Source organism: Marasmius oreades, chromosome 11 (genome assembly GCF_018924745.1).
Source record: "Marasmius oreades isolate 03SP1 chromosome 11, whole genome shotgun sequence".
NCBI lineage: Eukaryota > Fungi > Basidiomycota > Agaricomycetes > Agaricales > Marasmiaceae > Marasmius > Marasmius oreades.
Window position 1 is genome coordinate 249,241 of NC_057333.1, and position 19,909 is coordinate 269,149.

The 19,909-nt window shown below is 47.8% G+C and overlaps 7 protein-coding genes and 1 non-coding gene across 8 annotated transcripts; 1 reads left to right on the plus strand and 7 right to left on the minus strand.

The window, feature by feature from the left end:
• The first annotated feature begins 70 nt into the window (after positions 1-70).
• Positions 71-165, plus strand: E1B28_002942. The gene has a single exon. It is a non-coding gene; the product is annotated as a tRNA-Thr (tRNA).
• A 130-nt stretch (positions 166-295) lies between these two features.
• On the minus strand, positions 296-2,535 carry E1B28_002943 (uncharacterized protein). The gene is made up of 9 exons (XM_043159896.1): positions 2,408-2,535; positions 2,274-2,346; positions 2,204-2,214; positions 2,092-2,145; positions 1,668-2,027; positions 1,490-1,594; positions 1,277-1,428; positions 630-1,217; positions 296-556 (listed from the first exon to the last, which is right to left on the minus strand). The coding sequence occupies exons 1-9, from the start codon at positions 2,457-2,459 to the stop codon at positions 428-430; spliced, it is 1,524 nt and encodes a 507-aa protein (XP_043001850.1). The 5' UTR covers positions 2,460-2,535; the 3' UTR covers positions 296-427.
• A 1,015-nt stretch (positions 2,536-3,550) lies between these two features.
• On the minus strand, positions 3,551-6,161 carry E1B28_002944 (uncharacterized protein; the record flags this gene model as incomplete). Its single annotated transcript, XM_043159897.1, has 10 exons — positions 3,551-3,766; positions 3,823-4,010; positions 4,067-4,776; positions 4,835-4,941; positions 5,000-5,088; positions 5,143-5,282; positions 5,350-5,438; positions 5,494-5,570; positions 5,624-5,818; positions 5,889-6,161. The coding sequence occupies 10 exons, from the start codon at positions 6,159-6,161 to the stop codon at positions 3,652-3,654; spliced, it is 1,983 nt and encodes a 660-aa protein (XP_043001851.1). The 3' UTR covers positions 3,551-3,651.
• A 2,489-nt stretch (positions 6,162-8,650) lies between these two features.
• On the minus strand, positions 8,651-11,747 carry E1B28_002945 (uncharacterized protein). Its single transcript, XM_043159898.1, has 4 exons — positions 11,528-11,747; positions 9,544-11,471; positions 8,859-9,494; positions 8,651-8,803 (listed from the first exon to the last, which is right to left on the minus strand). Exons 1-4 carry the CDS (start codon positions 11,661-11,663, stop codon positions 8,726-8,728), a joined length of 2,778 nt encoding a protein of 925 aa, XP_043001852.1. The 5' UTR covers positions 11,664-11,747; the 3' UTR covers positions 8,651-8,725.
• Positions 11,748-12,396: 649 nt separating this feature from the next.
• On the minus strand, positions 12,397-12,890 carry E1B28_002946 (uncharacterized protein; the record flags this gene model as incomplete). The annotated part of the gene is made up of 2 exons (XM_043159899.1): positions 12,397-12,526; positions 12,583-12,890. 2 exons carry the CDS (start codon positions 12,888-12,890, stop codon positions 12,397-12,399), a joined length of 438 nt encoding a protein of 145 aa, XP_043001853.1.
• A 2,315-nt stretch (positions 12,891-15,205) lies between these two features.
• On the minus strand, positions 15,206-18,264 carry E1B28_002947 (uncharacterized protein; the record flags this gene model as incomplete). The annotated part of the gene is made up of 4 exons (XM_043159900.1): positions 15,206-15,283; positions 15,332-15,976; positions 16,026-17,980; positions 18,036-18,264. The coding sequence occupies 4 exons, from the start codon at positions 18,262-18,264 to the stop codon at positions 15,206-15,208; spliced, it is 2,907 nt and encodes a 968-aa protein (XP_043001854.1).
• Positions 18,265-18,895: 631 nt separating this feature from the next.
• E1B28_002948 (uncharacterized protein) lies at positions 18,896-19,276 on the minus strand (the record flags this gene model as incomplete). The annotated part of the gene is made up of 2 exons (XM_043159901.1): positions 18,896-19,105; positions 19,163-19,276. 2 exons carry the CDS (start codon positions 19,274-19,276, stop codon positions 18,896-18,898), a joined length of 324 nt encoding a protein of 107 aa, XP_043001855.1.
• Positions 19,277-19,393: 117 nt separating this feature from the next.
• Positions 19,394-19,831, minus strand: E1B28_002949 (uncharacterized protein; the record flags this gene model as incomplete). The annotated part of the gene is made up of 2 exons (XM_043159902.1): positions 19,394-19,442; positions 19,512-19,831. The coding sequence occupies 2 exons, from the start codon at positions 19,829-19,831 to the stop codon at positions 19,394-19,396; spliced, it is 369 nt and encodes a 122-aa protein (XP_043001856.1).
• Between the last annotated feature and the right edge of the window lie 78 nt (positions 19,832-19,909).

Genomic DNA, 19,909 nt, shown 5'->3' on the forward strand with positions numbered 1-19,909 from the left:
TCAGCACAATTCAAGTAAGTATTTTGGAAGAGTCAGTTTAGATAACAATACATCGTGGGCTGTAAGTATGTCCCTCTTAGCTCAGTGGTAGAGCGCTTCACTAGTATCTACAATAGATACGGTTTAACCATGAAGAGGTCAGTCGTTCAAGTCGGCTAGAGGGAAATATAGGAATTCTGTCAAACTACCTTTTTAGACTGGTTGGCTTACACAACTCCGAGTCGCCAAAACATTTTTCTTCCACATTGTTACTACTCCTCCGACCGCAGCGCCATGCCATGTGTACATTCACGGGCGGCGAAAATACAATAAATCGTAATTATAACATTGACATGAATGACCAAATGCACGCGAACTGCTGGAAATTCTGTTAATCATTCTATATTTTTGACATCCCCAACATAGACAAGGACGAATAACAGGATATTTACGCCTCGAAATCCTTATCAGAACTAATCTCATATCCCCAAGAAGTCCATATCATCGGTGCATGGAGATCATCTACACCGTCATCCTTGACGCCTACAACACCTCGTACCGAGAACGCCGCCTTGCGCTGGATAGATAGAAGAAACAAACAGTTCAACAAAACAACTCACGAACAAACAAAAAAAGGAACGACAACGTACCAATCCCAAAGACACCTTAATCGCAGGCAATCCAGGATAATACTCCTCCAAAGGCTCCTCTCCCTTAACAAGCCGAACAATATTCCTCCCCGCAACTTCCCCCTGCCAATACGCCGTATGTCCAGCCTTGATAGCATCAAACGCATCAGCAGAGTCTCCAACACAGAACATATGTGGGTAAGGCGTCCAAGTCCCGTTCTCTTTCTCTTCCCCTTGTTCAGATGATACAGATCCTCCATCTTCCGATCCGCTGCGCACCTCCTCATCAGACTCTTCCTCCCCGTTTTCGAGAGCCTCTTTCTCTGCGAGTGAAATCTTCTCCAAGGCTGCTTTGAGCTGTTCTTCGGGTGACTGTGACTGAGCAGGTGATGCAGGTGCGTCTGGGGTATCGGCTGCTGCTCCAGCAGCAGTAGCAGGAGGAGGCGTTGGACTACTTGAAGCGACTTTGGGTGATGACACCTTGGAGGCCGAAAGTGCTCCCAGTTGCATCGTACGGAGGACGTACGCCAGGTTGTTGCTGGGGTTGATCGTAGAATCGTCCATAACCTTGAGTATTTCCGTGTTGGGCTTTTGGCCAGTACATAGCATCTGAGGGGGGGGAGATTAGGACAGAAATCGGAAACGGAGAGAGGGAAAGTGGCACGCACGATGTAATCAGCAGCCAGTTCCCTTCCTTTCACAGTTCTAACGACTCGTTGGCCTAGTTCGTTGAGCTTGACAGGCTCATCCCTGACTGAACCCATGTCTAATCGTTCACCGAGGATGACATTGACGTTGAGAGACTCGAGGCCTTTGAGAACTGAAGAGACATCAACAATCGATTTCGATCCATCTTCTCATTCAAATGAACATAAACGTACTATCAAGATGGAACTCCTCCTCGTACAACGGCATCAGACGATGACGGGAGTGTAACAGGGTAACAGACTTTGACGGGTAAATGTGTGCGATGTCGGTAGCAAACTCTATAGGCAACGGGAGGCAGAACCCGAAGGTCAGAATTCTAGAAGGCAGATATAGACGACGAATTCGACTTACGGACACCTAAAGCACCCCCACCCACAACCAACACACTCGACGATTCTTCAATCACCTTCTGATTCTGCTTCAACCACGCAACGCTATCCTTCTTCGTTCCATTGTACGACGGGTTTGCTGCCTTGATGATGCTGGCTGAAGGTAAGGGCCCCCAAAGGTTGAGAGGGTCAGGTAACTGGGACCCCAGTGCGTAGACGAGGTAGTCAAAGTCAACTCGCGTCGTAGGGATACCTTGTTCGGGGAAGGCCTTTGATAACATAACATGATGAGGGTGAACAGAAACGACGTGAGCGTGTAAAAGAACGTGAGGCGCCTCTCGAAGGGGAGTGTTCTTCCAGAAGACCCGGGTGTATGGTATGACTGAAAAGGCAAAGGCATGTGGTTGAGCGACAGGTAGACGAAGGGTGTAGTGGTGGGTACGCACAGGCCTTGTGTTCGTGTCCTGGGAGTACTGCAAGTCTAGGCATAACATATACGTCTGAAGGTTGTCCCGTAGCTAAGTCGACTTGAGCGAATGTCGATAAAGAGAAACATACGGTTGAAGTGTCTGTTGTACGAGATAGCCTCAATAACCTTACATATCAACAGTGTAAAACAATAACGCACGTATTCCGATCCACTAAGACTATCCTCCATCCCTCGGGAAGACCAGCAGCCAACATCTGGGCTGCGCGATTGCCTGTAAATTCGAAAGAAAAAAAAAAGTCAAGAAACATCTTTGGATACAATTTTTTGCTAACCTCCGTAGGCAGCACCCAATACGACGACAGTTTTTGTAGAGACAGAGACCATTATACCGCGAATATGATAGAGGGAAAGAGGGAAGGTAAAGGGGGAACTGCGGGGGTGACGGGAAAGGATGGGAGACCAATGATGACAGTAATGAGGACAGTCTTTATCTGATAAATCAGGCCACATGCGACGGCCGATAAGCCTATTTTATCCGATCGTTTCCGAAGGAGGCAACGACCGGCTTTCCGGGAGCGGTACGGTGCCTTTCCCGGACATGATGCATCTTGATGACACCGGATTATTACTCACACGGGAATGATGAGTAAGTGTATCGCTTCGTAGAGCCTCCAAGTGAGAAAGACATTCAGCTTTCACAGACAGGCGATGAGCTCATGCTTGATCCGTGGAACTCTGGGCGGACCTTGAGTTAAGGTTCTGGGTTACAGGTGTATATCACAGTACTAAAAGTTCTGATAGAGAATTAATTTGAAAAGTCGGATCCATGGCCAAGCAGCCCGTGTGTCCTTAAAGATAAGCTTCAGAATAATCAAGGGACGCGATAACCGCGTGCGCGAGCCAAATCAGAGATCCCTGGCTTGTGCCTCCTAAGCGCCTCCTTAAGCCCTCTTGAACTTGGAATTGCGGCGTTAATTTTGATGTGCGGTGGATGAATATGTAGGGCCATACTCTGGAATGATATATATCCGTCTGTTCAGACTTTGGAATCCAGCTTGATATATGTACCGCGGACTAAATTTTGGGTGGGGAAAAGACATTCAATGGCGGCAGTCCCGTCTGGACTGGGCCGCAGGGACGCAAGGATATATGAAATGTTGGTTTGTCCAGGGGGTTCCGAGTCCGAGGAATATCTCGCGGCCAGGGCGGCCAGAAAACGTTTAAAGGTGACGTTACTTTGATCACATGTTTCAATGGCGGGAAATTCTTCGGCTTATACTCACTGTTAGTATCATTGTACCCTCTATCATCTCGTTCTCTTCTCGAGCGTTGTTAACTTCAAACGGCATGCAAGAGGAACTGTTCCTCCTGCAGAACATGACACGTAAAACGGCACATAGAACGTACCACTGTCTCTCAACAAAAAGTAGCGGGCGTAGTCCAAGATGGCAAGTTGGAGTGGATGCTGCACTGCTTCCTTTATGTTTGATTTTTCTTGTATCGGTTATCTATTGAGGTACATTCTGAATTATTCGTGTCTAAGAGTCGTACGGTTTCTCGACAGAAACCGTGCTAGTTAATTGTCCGACTCTACTAAAGTGACTGTTGGTGGACGGAGAGAGAAGACTCTTGCTTGCAGACCGTAGCACCAGTCGACGTTTCTCTTTACGTTCATGGAGTCTATACCATGCCTAAAGAGGGTTGTTTAAAATTGTTCTTATAAATCGCAGAGATCGAAGAGACTTACTTCGCACGGAGATGCGACCAAATCTTGGTGCTATATAGCTCAAAAGCCGTCGTATCAGGCGGGCAGTGCTTGCAGACTACATAACCAGGGCACCTGCGTCGCTCATATGCCTTCTCTAGAGTTAGTATTCGATTTTTTGTATCATCGTCAATAGTCGTGAGGACGACTTGATCTCCCTTAAGTGAACGCTGAAAAAGATTCTATCAATATCTCAAAAAAACAACCGAAATTTTGTAGCCCATACCATCATTGCCTCCATCCAACGGGCGAAACATCTCTTCCCATTGTGGCCCGTACGATCCAAACATTCAAACAGTGGATCTTCGCGTTCCAGATCATCGATGCTTTCCAGCTCAGGCGTTCCGCACAACGCCATGATCTCCTTTACCTTCCCAGATAGCAAAACGTTGGGAGAAAATGCGTCTGCTCGCCACCAACCATAACTGAGCTCTGAAAACGGGTTGAATTCCGGCCTGTCCCAACGCCCAGAATCGAGCCGATTGTGATACACCGAACAATGGTGCATAAAAATCCTAGGTGCCCAAGTCTTGTCACCACAGTGCTCACACGAAAAGATCGTCGAACGTAAGTCATAACCCCCCTTAAACTTTCGCAAGAGTTTTACAAGTTCTTGACTCTTTTGCTTGACCCACTTTCGCGAAAACGCTGCAAAATCAGCCTCAGTCGCACGTAGAACGTTGACAAAGTCTGACTTGGTCAATTTCTCGTCGTGTGGTGTGTTCCAGATCATATCGTCAATGACCCCGAGCTGTGCGTTAATGAGATCGGAGATCGGAGGATATACAGTCAACCTGTCTCTATCCCCCTTATCCTCGTAAGCCAACTCGAGCAGTCGGTATCGTGACTTGAGAGAACAGCGACGTTCTTCGTCGAGTCGCCTATCCTTGAGTCCTTGGAGAGAATCAACTAACTGGGGTTCGAGATTGTTCCATACTAAATCGTTCATTCAATGAGCATTACAACAGTGAGATTGACAATAAATTGGACATACTTCGTTCCGTGACAGCCTTCGGCGGTTTGAACAGAGGGTGGGAGACAAATTCTTCGTGATTCAGCTCTTCTTGCCCCCAACCTGACGCAGATAACCTTGTGATGATTCTAAATATTGAAATTTCAATCAGCCAAAAGCAAAATTGGCATGGAAAAATACACCGACTCTTGACGACGTTCTTTTCGGAGGGTCTCTTGTTCTGCATCACGTTCCGTACGACGATTAGTATCCCATGTATGACATTCCCTAGCATGCTAAGTCGAAGAACGTAAGCGACGAAAAGGAATTATAATTTTTTGCACGCTTACGCTCGTAATCAACTCGAAATGCTGTTTTTTCTCTTCATTCCACTCTTTAACTGCAGATTTATCGCGTTGAATTTCTCTGTACTCCGCGAGAAGGCGCTTAAACATTGGAGTAAACCAAAAAGGTCCATCGGTCCTGTCGACTTAATCCATCACCACATCAGAGATTGTGAACGCTCCAAATACAACGTCTGGAACGGGAGGCCTTACTTTGTTCATCATAAAAGGGAATATGTTCAACCACCTTCCGAAAATCGATGTTCTTCAGACGTGCAGGGCGATTCTCGTATGCCATAAACCTAAAAGGTACCTCTATTAGGAGGGCAGGACTCGTTAGAACGAGAGATCTCATACAATTGGCTCATGCAGTTCTTGTGGCATCGAACTCTGAATTCCCAAATAACATTGTCACATGGAGAACGGAGACATGCCTGAAAATTGTAAAATCAAACACAGATATAGCCGTAGTTAATCGCACACTTACATGACAATGGTTATCGAAGAGCAAGCTTGCATATTGCATTTCATTCAGGTCGACGGGTAACGGAGGCAGATTGGGGGTGTTCTCTCGAGCTTCACGCCAAATAGAGAGTGAACGGCTTACTATGAGAAGTTCCCGGAAATATTTGTTCGTCCGGGAAAGATGCAGTATATCTCGGAACTCCAAATGTTTGAGTACCTGGATGATTGAAAAGGATCAAAAAAGGTTGCCACATGCTAAAAATCGCGTTATATATGCAAACTCTAACCTCTAAAAGAATATCCAACGGTGCCTCCTTAGCTAGCTCCTCTAGTAATCCACGGTTCCCGCGCCTTCGACGAGTGACTTCAGGATTTGAAGCCGTAGAGGCTTGTATCGCCGTTGCCGCTGTCTTTGCTCTCTTGGCCTTTCTGGCTGGCTTTGCTTGTACGTCTTCAGGGTTTGAGTTGTCGATTTTGTTGGGATTATCGCGGTTTCCCTGAATTCTGGAGGATTTCCTTGTGGCCATGAGGGAAAGGGATAAAGGGGCTAGCGCACTCATCACGAGAAGCAACGATCATCTGACCTCCACGTGAGCAACTGCCGCTTCGGATCAATTTCGGATGTTGTTTCATTGTTTGCCAGCCTTCCCACGCCGGCAGCCTATCGCGTAGTAAAACGGTATGCCTTCAAAATAATTTTTTTTTGGTCTTCATCGACTCATGATTATTGCTTTGCTATGTAGATAAAAAAACGACGCAGTACAAGCTCCCATGGATCCAATTCAGCATGCAACAATTGGTAACCAAAACTCAAAAGCCAGAAACTCCGTCAAGACTCAAGAAACCTTTGGATTCACTGCCAATCATATTTCCGATGCATGAAAGGTCAGGTCGATTTTCCCGTCGTTGAAGCTGGATTATCTGACGAATTATCAAGCTCAAGGTTCGTCGGCGGTTTTTTTCCTCGCTGAGTTCTTGCAGTTACGTTTTATCACCCTTCTGTTGCTCTCCGTTCGGGCTGGTTACCTTTCCCTTGGATTTGATCTTTCGGCTCACATCGCTGGCCCTCATTGTTTGAAGGATCCAGACCAGTCCGTTCGTCATCGCTGGTGCCGCCTTAAAGGTCATCACAGTTTCATGAAGCTTATCCTCGACTATGAGGCAGACATGAGGTTGTGAAAGCTTAATACTATCAAGGCCCTGTACATTTCACGAGCAACGCGGGTTGGAAAGATGAATAAGGACGAGTTGTTGAAAGTTTGCGGGGTGTGAAGGAGGATAAGGAGAGTTTGGAATCTGAAGGTGTATGGGACTGCCCTTGGGTGAACTCTTGAATGGTTGTAACGAAGGCGAGTGACGTATCCATATCCTAGTGCTATACTTGACCATTTTACTTGTCAACCAGGAATGAATCAATCTATACGACTTCAAAATACTGCTAGCACAAACAAATGATTACGGAACTTGACATGCCTATGCCACGGGTTCGTTCAAGCATCGCTCGGTGCTCACTTCCCTTTCCTCGGAATTGTTCTCAATCCGGCGGACGCTCCCTACGGACTCGTTGTAACTCCCTTTATAAACTTCACACCTCTGAAATGGTCCACCGTAACCATCGTCCGAAGTCCGAGAAGAACGTCCGAGAACAACCCAACAGAACCGTTTGGGGATAGCACCGTACCGGTGGTCCTTCGCTATTCAAACAATTGGATCGTCTTTCCTGAGGTTTTCGGTCCTAACTTCGCCTGCCAGCAATCTTGACTCGTCCTAAATTCGACAGGGCCCGTGCACCAGGTTACATATTGGGACGATGAATGCAAATAGCACAGACGGTCCCCTTCGAAACATAATATACGAACTGGACTTTTGCGTCCGGATCGCCAGCAGCCACCCCCGATGAATGTTCCCTACCACTTTCTCAAATATTATGTGTCGCATCGATTTTACACAATCCAGTCTCTGGACGCGGTTGACCATTCGAGAATCTGTCCTCTCTTTCTGGGGTACCTTCAATCGAATTGGAGGGCCCAATAACGCCGCCCTTCACTCGAATAGTACTTGAAGACGTTATCTTACCGCTTTCATTCTTCACGCTCCTCGATCTCTTTCGGTTCTCAACTTCTCCTGTCTCAAAATGCTCCAACTCTCATCTTGTAGACACTGTCGGTAGACCTCTGGTGGACACTGCACGGCATTTTGCATTATCCTGCGTTCCCCCGAGCCACGCCACCCGAGCTCATCTTATTTTCTTGAGAATGCAAATCGGTGTTCCGAACATCAAGTTCTCCAGATTATGTGTCATCTGAAACCACCGTCATCTGGTCAGTTTGGAAAGACATTTCACTGTAACCATGCACAAAGACGAGGTGGACGTCACCACCCACGATCTTTATTCTGATACCTGCTCACTGGGGAATTATTGATATTGACGGCCTTATCGAATATTTAATGTCCCGTCCGAGGGGATCAGACGTAAGTTCAATCTCTTCTCTATGGTAGGCAGCGCGATACAGAAAATCACACTTACCGGGTAGTTAACGACATTTACCAGGCTTCTGTCCCTCTTCTCGACAGACGAGAGGTCTCGGATGACGGTAGTGACTCAGCGCGGCTGCGTGTGCTCAGGAAGTCCTTACGACTCGCGTTTCGGATATGGATGTGAAGCATCACAAAGCCCAACAGTTCACGTTCTGAAGGGGCAAGAAAGAGAGACATTCGGAGGTTTGAAGAGGCTGCGGAACGACACGCCATTCTCAGGAGGCGGGCGAAGGGTTACAGTAGCTTACCGATAATGTGTTTCAAGAAACTTCTCAACGTACTTGATGTTTCATTCATTTAGAATTACCCAGTGTTATGGACGCAGACAACTCGGCATCTGAAATGATACCGTAGCCAACCCCCCGGACTTTCAAGTGGTACTCTAACGTGGCGGGCGCTGAGAACTCACCCCGGAGAACAAAACCATCTGCTTTGACAGAAAACCAGTCAACAGAGATAAATTGAGGAGTTGGAACTGGAATGCAAGCGACAGGGTTCATCGAGAAAAAGGTGGGGATACAGAACGGAAGAATTTTCATTAACCTAAATCCATTTATAGGCAAATGACAACAGAAAAGCAAAGGGATCATTCATGAAATAGGTTTAGAGACAGGAGATCATTTTTGGCAGTTTCAACTTCGTTGGCGCAATCGGGAGGGAAGTTCTAAGAGAATGTGTGAATGTGACAATGAAAGACTGATATAGTTGGAGGTACATACCTCAAGCCATGATAGCAGCTTGCTTTGCACCTCCCGTGACCGGACTAAGCGACTTTCATCGGACCACATCCTGTGGTAAGAATGGACGCCTCTGAGTTCCAATGTCTTAGACGCATCCAACAGCGTCCGAAAGTGGGGAAGGAGTTCAGGTAGTGGAAGACATCGTGTCAGTAGACTCGGACACTCCACCAGTAGCTTGTAAGTGAGACAGCAGTCCTCCGATTGGGTGAAATTTCGTGATTTGTATGCCTCCAAACTGGCTACAAATGCTTTGAAAATTTGAGCGCAACCAGCTGGGATACTGATGTGATATAAATCTGTTTTATCAGGAATCGGGGTTGAAACGCAGTCAGAATTAAATCCGTGCCCCGAGCACCCGCAAAACTCGGCTGAGCGCAATGCGATATTGAATGATGCACGGAAACTGATGGAATGGTGGTCCACAAAATCTCTCATTATCAATGAGGCACATATCAGATCATCGTACCCGGTCCATTCGACGATAGAAAGGATAATCATGGTGATGACGTTGTGGTGGCGCCCTGAATCAACATCCTGTCTCGTGCTTCGAATGTGAAATGCTCTTTGGACATTTCTGAAACGATAAATAAGGTCGGGCGGGGTTATGCCATTGGTCTGAAACCAAGTTAACCTTGGTATAGACTTCCCAAGATGCAGGACTTACTTTAGATTCCAGCCAGGTTGAGATAGTTTCAAAGTCACGGAACAGGCAATACAAACCGCGGTTGAGGTACTTTGCGAGGACGGCACTCAAGTCCATCTGGTAAAGTTCGGACAGCAATTCCTCGGTAGGATCATCGACGACACTGCAGATGCGAACCCAGTTTCCGAGTAAAATCTCCGACAGACTCTGGAACAGACAGAGGGAGCGCAGTGCAAGAAAGTTGCTCTGAGAGTGTTTGTCAATGAAAAAGCTCCCTGACCGAGAACGGTCAAAGAGGAAATCCCGGAAGGTGTGGGAATGCTCGGTGCGAATCATTACCAGGTCGCTCGAATAGTATAAAATCATAATCATTTGGTCCATTGATTTCAGTGCCTGACGTAAAACTTCTTCGCCAAGTCCAAGGAATAGTTGGATGAACCCGAAATAGCATATATCAGATGGAAGCAGTAGGATTGCCATAAGTATGTGAAGTAGCATGTCGTGACCCACTAACTCCGCGGTAATGGACAAAGCCACGTGGTAGAAAGCATCCAGCTCCGACGTCAGCGCACTGCTCATACGGCCATGCACTTGTTTAAGGAGCACATTCCAGTAGCGTACCAGCGTCTCTAAAGAACCAGATAAATCCCTGTGTCTTAGCAGCTCAGGATCTTTTCTCAACTGCTCAGTCAGAACCCTGGTCCACCGACAGGCCAGAAAGTCCTCCCGCTCGGACTTGTTGATAAAGAACTCCCTCGACCGTGCCCGATCGAGGAGGAAATCGGTGAAGGATTTGTGGTAAATCGTGATGCAATCATCCCGATCGCGGACATCGAGCACCGAGTGCATCGCACGTAACGTCTGAGCAACCGTGCCGGGGGAGTGTCCGAGCACGAGTTCGATGAGCCCTGGAGATGTTCTCCTAATTACGACGATCGTTGCGAGAATGGGGAGCAGACGCTTATCGCGGTCAGGGTTGGCACCCAATATCATGAGATAGAGTTTGTCAAGATTGTCGAGGGGTGACTCTCTCGAGGAATCAGAGGACTGGTTGGATATGGTATCGACAAGGATGCAAAGCTGGTCAGTTGGAAGTGCGTAGTCTGCCTTGATGAACATGGTGGTAGTCGTTGCAAAAATGAATTGACCATCAGATTTGTCAACCAGCAACCAAACATGATAGGGAGATGGCCACGGGTCTGGGAATTCAACGTGTGAATATTTGGGGTCTCTGCGGATCTCCAGAAACTGCTGATTGAGGTAAAGTTCGATGTCGTATCGGGGGTGGAACGAATCATCCAGTTTCATATGTTTGGTCAATCCACTGAACCGAATAAATTCTTCTCGGATCCAGGATTCGGGGCGGCTGCATATGAGGAATCGCAATGGGTAATGGAATGGCTGTTGATATGTGGAAAATATGATGGAGAGGACACGGCGCTGCATAGCAGCATTACCACATTCATCGAGACCATCGATGATGACCAGGTTGGGGATCCTATGAGCAGATGAAGGGGGGGGATGATTCAGGTTTTGTAGAATCAGTTTCTTGTATTGATCCTCCAACTTAGCCTTGAGTATCCGGGGGTCAGTTGCGATTCTCTCGTCGACAACTGGTTTTAAATGCGGTCTCGTAACTACAAGGCCGTGTGCGATAGATAGGATGAGGGAGGAGGCGTTGTTTCGCTTGGGGTCCGATCTGAAAAAGAAGAACGAGGCCACGAGGCCATCTTCCTCGCATTCTTCAGCGATAGTCAATGCTATTGCCGACTTCCCTACACCCGCAGCGCCAGAAAGCCAACAAACCGGCATACTCCTGCACCCAGAAACTCTCCATTGTCGAATTAGGTCGAGAACTGCTTCACGAGTTCCAGGGAGACAACAGCCTCGGTCAACCTGTTGTTCCGAGTTATGGGACGCTCCGACGTCTGCAATCGCTTCCCAAAGTGCTGCAGCACAAACCCTAAGTTCCTTCCGCTGACAGAGACACACGATGGCTACGCACGATTTCCAGTATAAAGATTCAACTGGTCGCGACCGACGTTATTGAATACCGCCTTCGCTATCCTAGTGTCGCGGGCTCCACTTAATATATATTGATTTCCAGCTTGGAAGGAGTAGGTTTGAGACGAGCCGGACATAGGGAACACCTAGTGCGGGTTGGATGGTGATGGGTAGAGGTCGAGGTGCGTGCGTCAAACATGTTGTTGCTGTGTTTGGAAAAGTACAGCCGCACAAAGCAGTACCTGTCATTCTCATGATTCAGTCCTGATTTTATCAGATTGAATACATTGTGATTGTGGTAAAGTTACTGACAGTTATGCACGGGGTTTGGCGAGAAGAGACCATGATTGGATATACAGGATCAAAATCCCACGTTTTGCATCATCCTCCAGAGTCCATACACCCTGTCATGCACAACAATAACCCACACCTCGAACTAAGACCACCAACTTTCCAACGCCGTGTCCAACCCAACGCATCCCTGGAGATATCTGAATCATAACAATTCAGAATATGAATGAATAGAGAATGGCACACGACACACGAAAAACATAACTTACACGTATCCCGCGACGCTTGCAAGACTGGACGAACAGCCTCCCTTTCGTCCCCACGGCGTACTAATACCAACCAGACGTATACTTCGGTAAGCTTTGGCCTTCCACTCTCACTTCCATCTCCAGACCTACAACGCTCGTGACGCGTGTACCAGGCGATTTGGCTAGCTGTCAACTGCAGTTCCTCCAACAGACTTCCGATCGTGATCATGAACTCCACGCAGCTAAAGCGAGACGTAGCGACGGCAGCTGTCGTATCTGAATGTCCAGGCAGCGTGAAGGTGCGGGATTATACTCGTCAGCGTGTTATGTATCATCCACCAACGGCAGCTGGTGCGAGGATGAGGTCGGAGGTGTAATGCATGCAGCGACAGCGAGAGGTTGGAGGAAAGTAAAACCTGGTACGAGGGCGTTGATGATGCAATGGAAGTAAACCAACCGTACTAAGTTTGTTTGATTAGAAAAGAGCTTCAGATCGAAAGTAATCCGACGTGCTCACCCAGTACATGACTCGCCCGAACATTGAGTGAACTCTTCCCATGTCAACACCTGCAAGTCTTGAGCAATCCAACTCTCCAATCGCGAAGTATCCGATAACCAATCCGAGGAACGAACATTGCGTTTTTGGTGATATTCAGGCGTAACTTTGACCATCACCGTGACGTCGATATTGCGGCTTGCTTCTTGTATCTTCTCATCCTCTTCGATAGTTTTTGTTGGCGCACTAGGGGATCTATGAAATGCCAAGCCGATTCCTAAATCTCGATGAGAAACCTGGCAAGCTACAACGACTAAAACACACACCATAATGATACCAGAATCTGCACGAATGCCAGCAAGCTTCTCCGACACAAAGCGTATACTCCTAGGTTCCACAGCCAGAGAGGTTCAGCCCGAGAACTCCTCGCCCGACGCCTTCTCTAATGACAAAAAAGAGCACTCGCAGAACTAAAACAACTTGAAGAACAAAATTAGTTCAGTCATAGCAGGGCAACCTGATATCGCACCAGACAGACAAACCCAGAGAGACAGGCATAAATGACAAGAGAGAAAGAAAATCCAAACTAGAAATTGAACCGAAAACGTCAAAATTGTTGAGAAGGTCGAGGGTGATGGTGATGGATTGAATAACGTTCGCCATGACGTTCGGATCCCGGGAGCCGAGTACGGTCCGGTCATCACAACTCTGACCTGATCAAATTCTTCGGTTCACGGATCTCTCCCCCAAAGAATTTTCTGCGAGAGCTTTTGACGCAACTCGAACGACGAACGGGAGCTCAACTGATTACTTATTCCTCCTCTCATCAATTCCGCATAACCCCGTCTCGTCGAACGAATCATTCTGAAGGTGCGCAGTCGATTTTTTTACACCAGATTTTCGCGGTTGAAATCACCCCAGGAAGCATACATTTCGAATTCTCTCCGTTCACGTTGGCAATTCATTTCATTCACACAACCTTTTTCACTCCTCGTGGCGATCTCAACCGTTTGAACGATTCAGGCTTTGAATTTAGTCTACGGTCTCTGGCACGGTCTTGCAAAGCTTGTGAGGCTGGTAACGCCGTACCTGGAGGGTATCAGGTCCAGATAAGACTTCACGAAGGAAGGAGACAGTAGAAAAGGAGCATGAAGCGAAGTTGTTTTCTGTTGCCTTTTCGTCCAGGAACGAGACCGAGGAAGAATAGCGACGCGTTACGGTGGCTCCTGAGCTGGGCCGAGGAAGGGCTGGATGTCATGCATTCATGGATTATTATGTTGTCAACATTGTCAAATGTGCCGTGTCGTTATTGACATGCTGTCAGAACACGTTGTGCAAGCGATGTCGGAGGTTGGAGGTTGGATAGCTGTTTGTGAGTTCATCTCCTTCCTTCCTGACCCGGGTCTCCGTTCACGCTAGTCATCTTTCCCTTGCATGCGTTATTTTGGCTTACCGTATCGCTAGTCCTAATTGTTTGAAGGATCTAGAGCAGTCCGTCGTCGCTGGTGCCGTCTGGCCATCACAAGCTCGTGAAGCTTATCTTCGACTACGAGGCAGACGCAGTGGGGCTAGGTACGCCAAATGCTATCGAAATTCTGTCCATTTTTGCGAGGGAGGAGGGTTGGAAAGATGAGTTGAGGTCAAGTCGACTTTGTTGGATGCGAAGGAGGAGAAGAGAATAGAGAGAGAAGGTATAGGATTTGGACTGCCGATTGGATGCACTTGCGGACGATTTTAAGGAAGTACGTGCCAACGTATGCCAGTGTTATACTTGATCATTGTTCTTTGTATCTACCAGCGACAAAACCTCTTCGATTTATGCGACATTCAAACCCCAGAACGCTATGCAGTGGACACCCTAGCATCTCCTCATTTCTTCCCCGAGCCGCGCCACTCGTGCTCATTCTAATTTCTCGAGACCGCAAATCGGCGTTCGGAAGATCAGGTTCTCTAGTTTCTGTGGTCATCTGTAGCCACTGTCATCAAATCAATCTAGAGACAAATTTCACTGTAGCCGCCAGCGTGAGGTAGAAGACCACTACCCATCGTCTTTTACTCCGATACCTGCTCACTCCGGATGGGGAATTATCGATATCGACCGGCGTGACGATGATATTGAATATTCAATGTCGCAAGCCGAGGGGATCAGACCTAAGTCCAATCCTGGTAGGCAGCATGGAATTTGAAAATCACACTCTTTCCGGGAAGTTAACGACCTTACCCTTCCTGTTCCTCTTCTCGACAGACAATTGTCCTCGGATAGTGGTGGAAATTCTGCACAACTGCGGGAAGTAAAAATTTCGACCCAGGTTTCGGATACGGATGCGAAGGATCACAAAGCCCAGCGATTCTTGGTCTGAAGGGGCGGAAACTGGAAGGGAGACATTCGGAGCTTTGAAGAGGCTGTGGATTCCGGAACGACCGGCCAATCCACTAGATCTAATGCGACGGGCGCTGAGAAGTCACCGGCGAACGAAATTATCTGCATTAACCTTCGAGAGAAAACCAGTCAACAGAGATAAGTTGAGTTGGAACTGGAATACCAATAACCATGTTCATCAAGACCAATTCGGGGATACAGAGACGTGAATCTTCATTAACCTAAATCTATTTAGTGGCAAATGACAACGGAAAAGTAAAGGAATCATTCATCAAGCGGGATTAGAGACAAAAGATCATTTTTGGCGGTTTCAACTTCATTGGCGCAATCGGCAGGGAAGCTCTAGAAATTCTATGAATAACGAATGACTGATATAGCTGGAGGCCATACCTCGAGCCACGATAACAGTTTGCCTCGTGACTCCTCCGGATCATCTAAGCGGAAAAACATGTCTTCTCGGGCACGATAGAGGGCACCTCGTCCCAATGTCTTAGCCATATCCAAAAGTGTTTGAAAATGGGGAAGGATTTCGGGTAGGGGGAGACATCGTGTCACCAGAGCCGGTAACCACAGCAGTAGGTTGTCAGCGAGACTGCAGTACTCCTCGTGGGTGAAAGTTTGTGATTCGTATGCCTCCAAACAGGATACAAATGCTTTGAAAATTTGAGCACAACCAGCTGGGATATTGATGTGATACAGGCCGGTTTTACCAAGAATCGGGGTTGAAATGCGGTTATATGTAAATGCGTGTCCCGAGCACCCGCAAAACTCAGCTGAGCGCAATTTGATATTGACCGATGCACGCAAACTCTCGGACCAGTCGTCCACGTCGCAATCTCTCATTATCAGTGAGGCGCATAACCGCCGAGAGGTCTGAGCGGGCCACCAGGTCCATTTGACGATGGAAAGGATGATCATGGTGATGATGTTATGGTGGCGTCCTGAATCAACATCCTGCCTCGTGCTTCGAATGTGAAACCCTCTTTGGACATTTTTGAAACAACCAATAAGTGCGGGTAGGGTTACGCCGTTGGTCTGAAAGCAAATTAGCCGTGGTATAGACTTCACAAGATGCAGGACTTACTCTAGATTCTAGCCAGGTTGAGATGGTTTCAAAGCCAAGGAACAGGTGATACAAACCACGGTCGAGAAACTTTGCGAGGACTGTACCTAAGTCCATCCGGTAAAGTTCGGACAACAATCCCTTGGTAGGATTGTCGACGTCAGTGCAGAATTCGACCCATCTTTCAATCAAAATCTTCGACGCTCTCTTATCTTCAGCCTCGCCATCATCCATCTGTAATAGTCGGAGGCATTTCTGTGCAAAAAAGGCCTTCTGATAGTCCGTTTCAACGAAAAATCTCTTTGACCGTTCCCGGTCAAGGAGGAAATCCCGCAAGGTGGAATGCCGATCCATAATGCGAAAGTGACGGTGCAGGGCACTCGAACTTTGAATCATTGCGCCGATCGAATCCAGTGCCTGATCTAAAACTTCCAGTTCAAGCAGTGGTTCGATGAAATAGGAAAAGCATAGATCCGATGGAAGCAGTAGAATTGCGGAAAGTATGTGAAGGAGCACCTCGTGGCCTACTAACTCCGCAGAGATGGACAAAGCCACGTGGTAGCAAGCATCCAGCTCCGACACCAGCGCGCTGCTCATACGACCATCCACTCGGTCAAGGAACTTATTCCAGTCGTCTACAAACGGCTCTAAAGGATGACCCAGAATATCAGTGAGACGTAGCAGCTTAGGGTATTCTTTGCACTGCTCAGTTAGGGACCTAGTCCACCGACGAGCCAGAAGGTCCTCCCACTCGGACTTGTCGATAAAGAACTCCCTTGACCGTGCACGATCAAGGAGGAAATCGGTGAAAGATTTGTGGTAAATCTTGATGTCATCGTACTGACCGCCGACATTGAGCACCGAGTGCATCGCACGTAATGTCTGAGTAACCGTGCCACGAGACAGTCCGAGAACGCGTTCGATGAATTCTGGAGATCTCTGCCTCCAGCCATCTACAACGACGATCATTGCGAGAATGGGGAGCAGACGCTTATCGCGGTCAGGGTTGGCACGCAATATCACGAGATAGAGTTTGTCAAGATCGTCGAGGGGTGACTCCCTCGAGAAATCAGAGGACTGGTTGGATATGGTATCGACGATGATGCAAAGCTGGTCAGTTGGAAGTACGTAGTCCGCCTTGATGAACATGGTGGCAGTCGTTGCAAAAATGAATTGACCATCAGATTTGTCAACCAGAAACTCAAAATGATTGGGAGACGGCCACGGGTCTGGGAATTCAACATGTGGATAGTCTCTGCGGATCTCCTGAAACTGGTGGTTGAGGTATAGTTCGATGTCATACCGGGGGAGGAACGAGTTATCCAGTTTAATATGTTTATTCAGTCCACTGAACCCCTGAAATTTCGGTTTGATCCAGGATTCAGGACGACTGCATATCAAATATCGCAAAGGGGAATAAAATGGTTGTCGATATGTGGAAAATATGATGTCGAGGACACGGCGCTGCGTAGCAGAATCACCACATTCATCGAGGCCATCAATAATGACCAGGTCAGGGAGTCTCTGACCGGATGAAGGGGGAGTCGGATGATCGAGATTCTCCAGAACCAATTCCTTGTATTGATTCTCCAATCTAGCAGCAAGGATCCCAGGGTCAGCAGCAATTTTCTCGTTGATGAGCGCTTTCAGATGTGGTCTTTTGACCACGAGGCCATGTACAATAGATAAAACGAGAGAGGACGGGTTGTTTCGCTTTGGATCTGATCTAAAGAAGAAGAAGGAGGCCACAAGCCCATCCTTCTCGCATTCCTCGGCGACACTCAATGCGATAGCTGACTTTCCTACGCCCGCAGCACCAGAAAGCCAACATACTGGTGGACTGTTGCATCCGGAAACTCTCCACTGTCGAATAAGTTCGAGCACCGCTTCACGAGTTCCAGGAAGACAACAGCCACGGTCAACCTGTTGTTCCGAATTATGAGATGCTCCGATGTCTTTGATCGCTTCCCAAAGCCCTGCGGGGAAGAGCATTGGTTTCCTGTTTTGATATTGAGAGAAATGGTCACTCACGATTGGTAAAATAGTGGTTATGATTATGATTTTGAATTTGAACTTGGTCACCACCAACGTTATTGAACACCGCGTGTCCTATCGTAGTATCGCGGGCCCCCTCCAAGATATGTTGGCCAGATAGAGGACGAGGGGCTTCTACAGAAATCGGAGTTTCTACAGGATGAGGGGGTTCTACAGGACCCGGAGGTTTGAGATAGCTCGGACGTAGACGACGTATGCGCTTCATGTGGATGGAGGTTGAACGTTGAACGTTGAAGGTGCGTCAACACGTTTCTGGCGCGTTTGTCAAAGAATAGCTACTGCGTGATGGTCGCACAACAGAGCACCATATTTCATTTCCTGATTTATCACTTATCGGATTGACAATGTGACTGTGTGAAGTTGCCGTCAGTTGAAGGGCAGCATGGACCGGTTCTCGAGCACGGGATTGGTGGGAAAGAGACCAGGACTGAATATACAGCTCATATTTTGCATCATCCTCCATAAACCCTGTCATTACCCGATACTGTAATAAGCCACCCCCAAACCAGTGACCTGAGTCTCTGAAGCGGTGTCGAACAGCTCCCGATCTGCAGCTGTGGAGATCAGGATTGAGATCACTATGTCAATAAGATGCCCGCTACTTACATGATATACACTTCCTTTATTGTACACTGGTGGATGGAGTTGGCCACGAAAGTTGATCTGAACGGGTATCCCTACTTCCGAGTTTTCCGCCAATCTGATGTCCACTCAGTGAGACGCATCGCGAGCTTTAAGAATCGAAAGCCGTCATCAGGCTTAGCTGGAAAGTAGAAAGAGATGTGAGCGGGAAAGGGGTATTCCAAAAGTCTCCCAATATACCTCGGAGATTGGATTCACCACACAGAGTCAGGGGAGATGAAGATGCCCTCCATCAGTAGCATGGTAGCGAGCGGGAAGGGAGTTTCGAGTAGTGAATCGCGAACGCCAAGTAGCATGAGGAGTAAGACTTCGAGCTTGAAAAGCCACTGTAAACCAGTGTTCCTGAAGGCGAGCGACATGCTTTCTGAGGGTTGAATCCTATAGTGTACGAACCAAAACAGGGTCTACAAGTGCGGGATCAGTGACGTCGAACGGTCGAAGTGGTAACCGGAAGGACATACCGGAGACGCAAGTCTCAGACAACCCATCCTCAAAGCGTATAAAAGAGTCTCCGGCCCAGCGGGAGACAGTGAGCTCAAGCCCTTCCGACTCGTACCAATCACTCGCTCGAGCATCCACCGTCACGGTACCACCATCCAAACCATGTCAGACGCAGTTTACTACGAATCCACCTCCTATTGCGCGTCTTGAGGCGAGTATTTCTACGACCACGGAGAACGTCGTAAACATTTTCAGACCACGGAAAGCCACCCTCTATGGGACGTTTGCCATAAACGATTCCTAAACAAGAATACATTGCATGTAGTAAGTGCTAGTTCTTCAACGACCAAGATGCAAAGTTAAACTTACCGATTCGCCCTCCACAGGACTACCTCGAAACCCCTAACCACTGCGCCACATGTGACAACTGTGCCGGTGGTCTTCAGGTTGTGAACGGTGTTCTTCGTTGCCCTTCTATCTCCCAAACGGCTCCCTAATTTCCTTTCCGTCTTCTCCTCCAGCACATCGAATACGCAGCCGTCCATCGCAATGACAGTGACGACGAAGACGAAGTCGAAGTTGAGGATGATTATAAAGAACGCGAAGATAACTAGGCAGATGAGCTGACCGGGGAGGTCTATCCTGGTGGCTGCCGAGACCCCAACATCTACTTTTCCACGATGACACATCGTTGAAGGCTTCGGCGATTACGATTTTGAAGACGCAGAGGACCTTGGAGACCCGTTTGACTTTGGAGGAGAATCGGA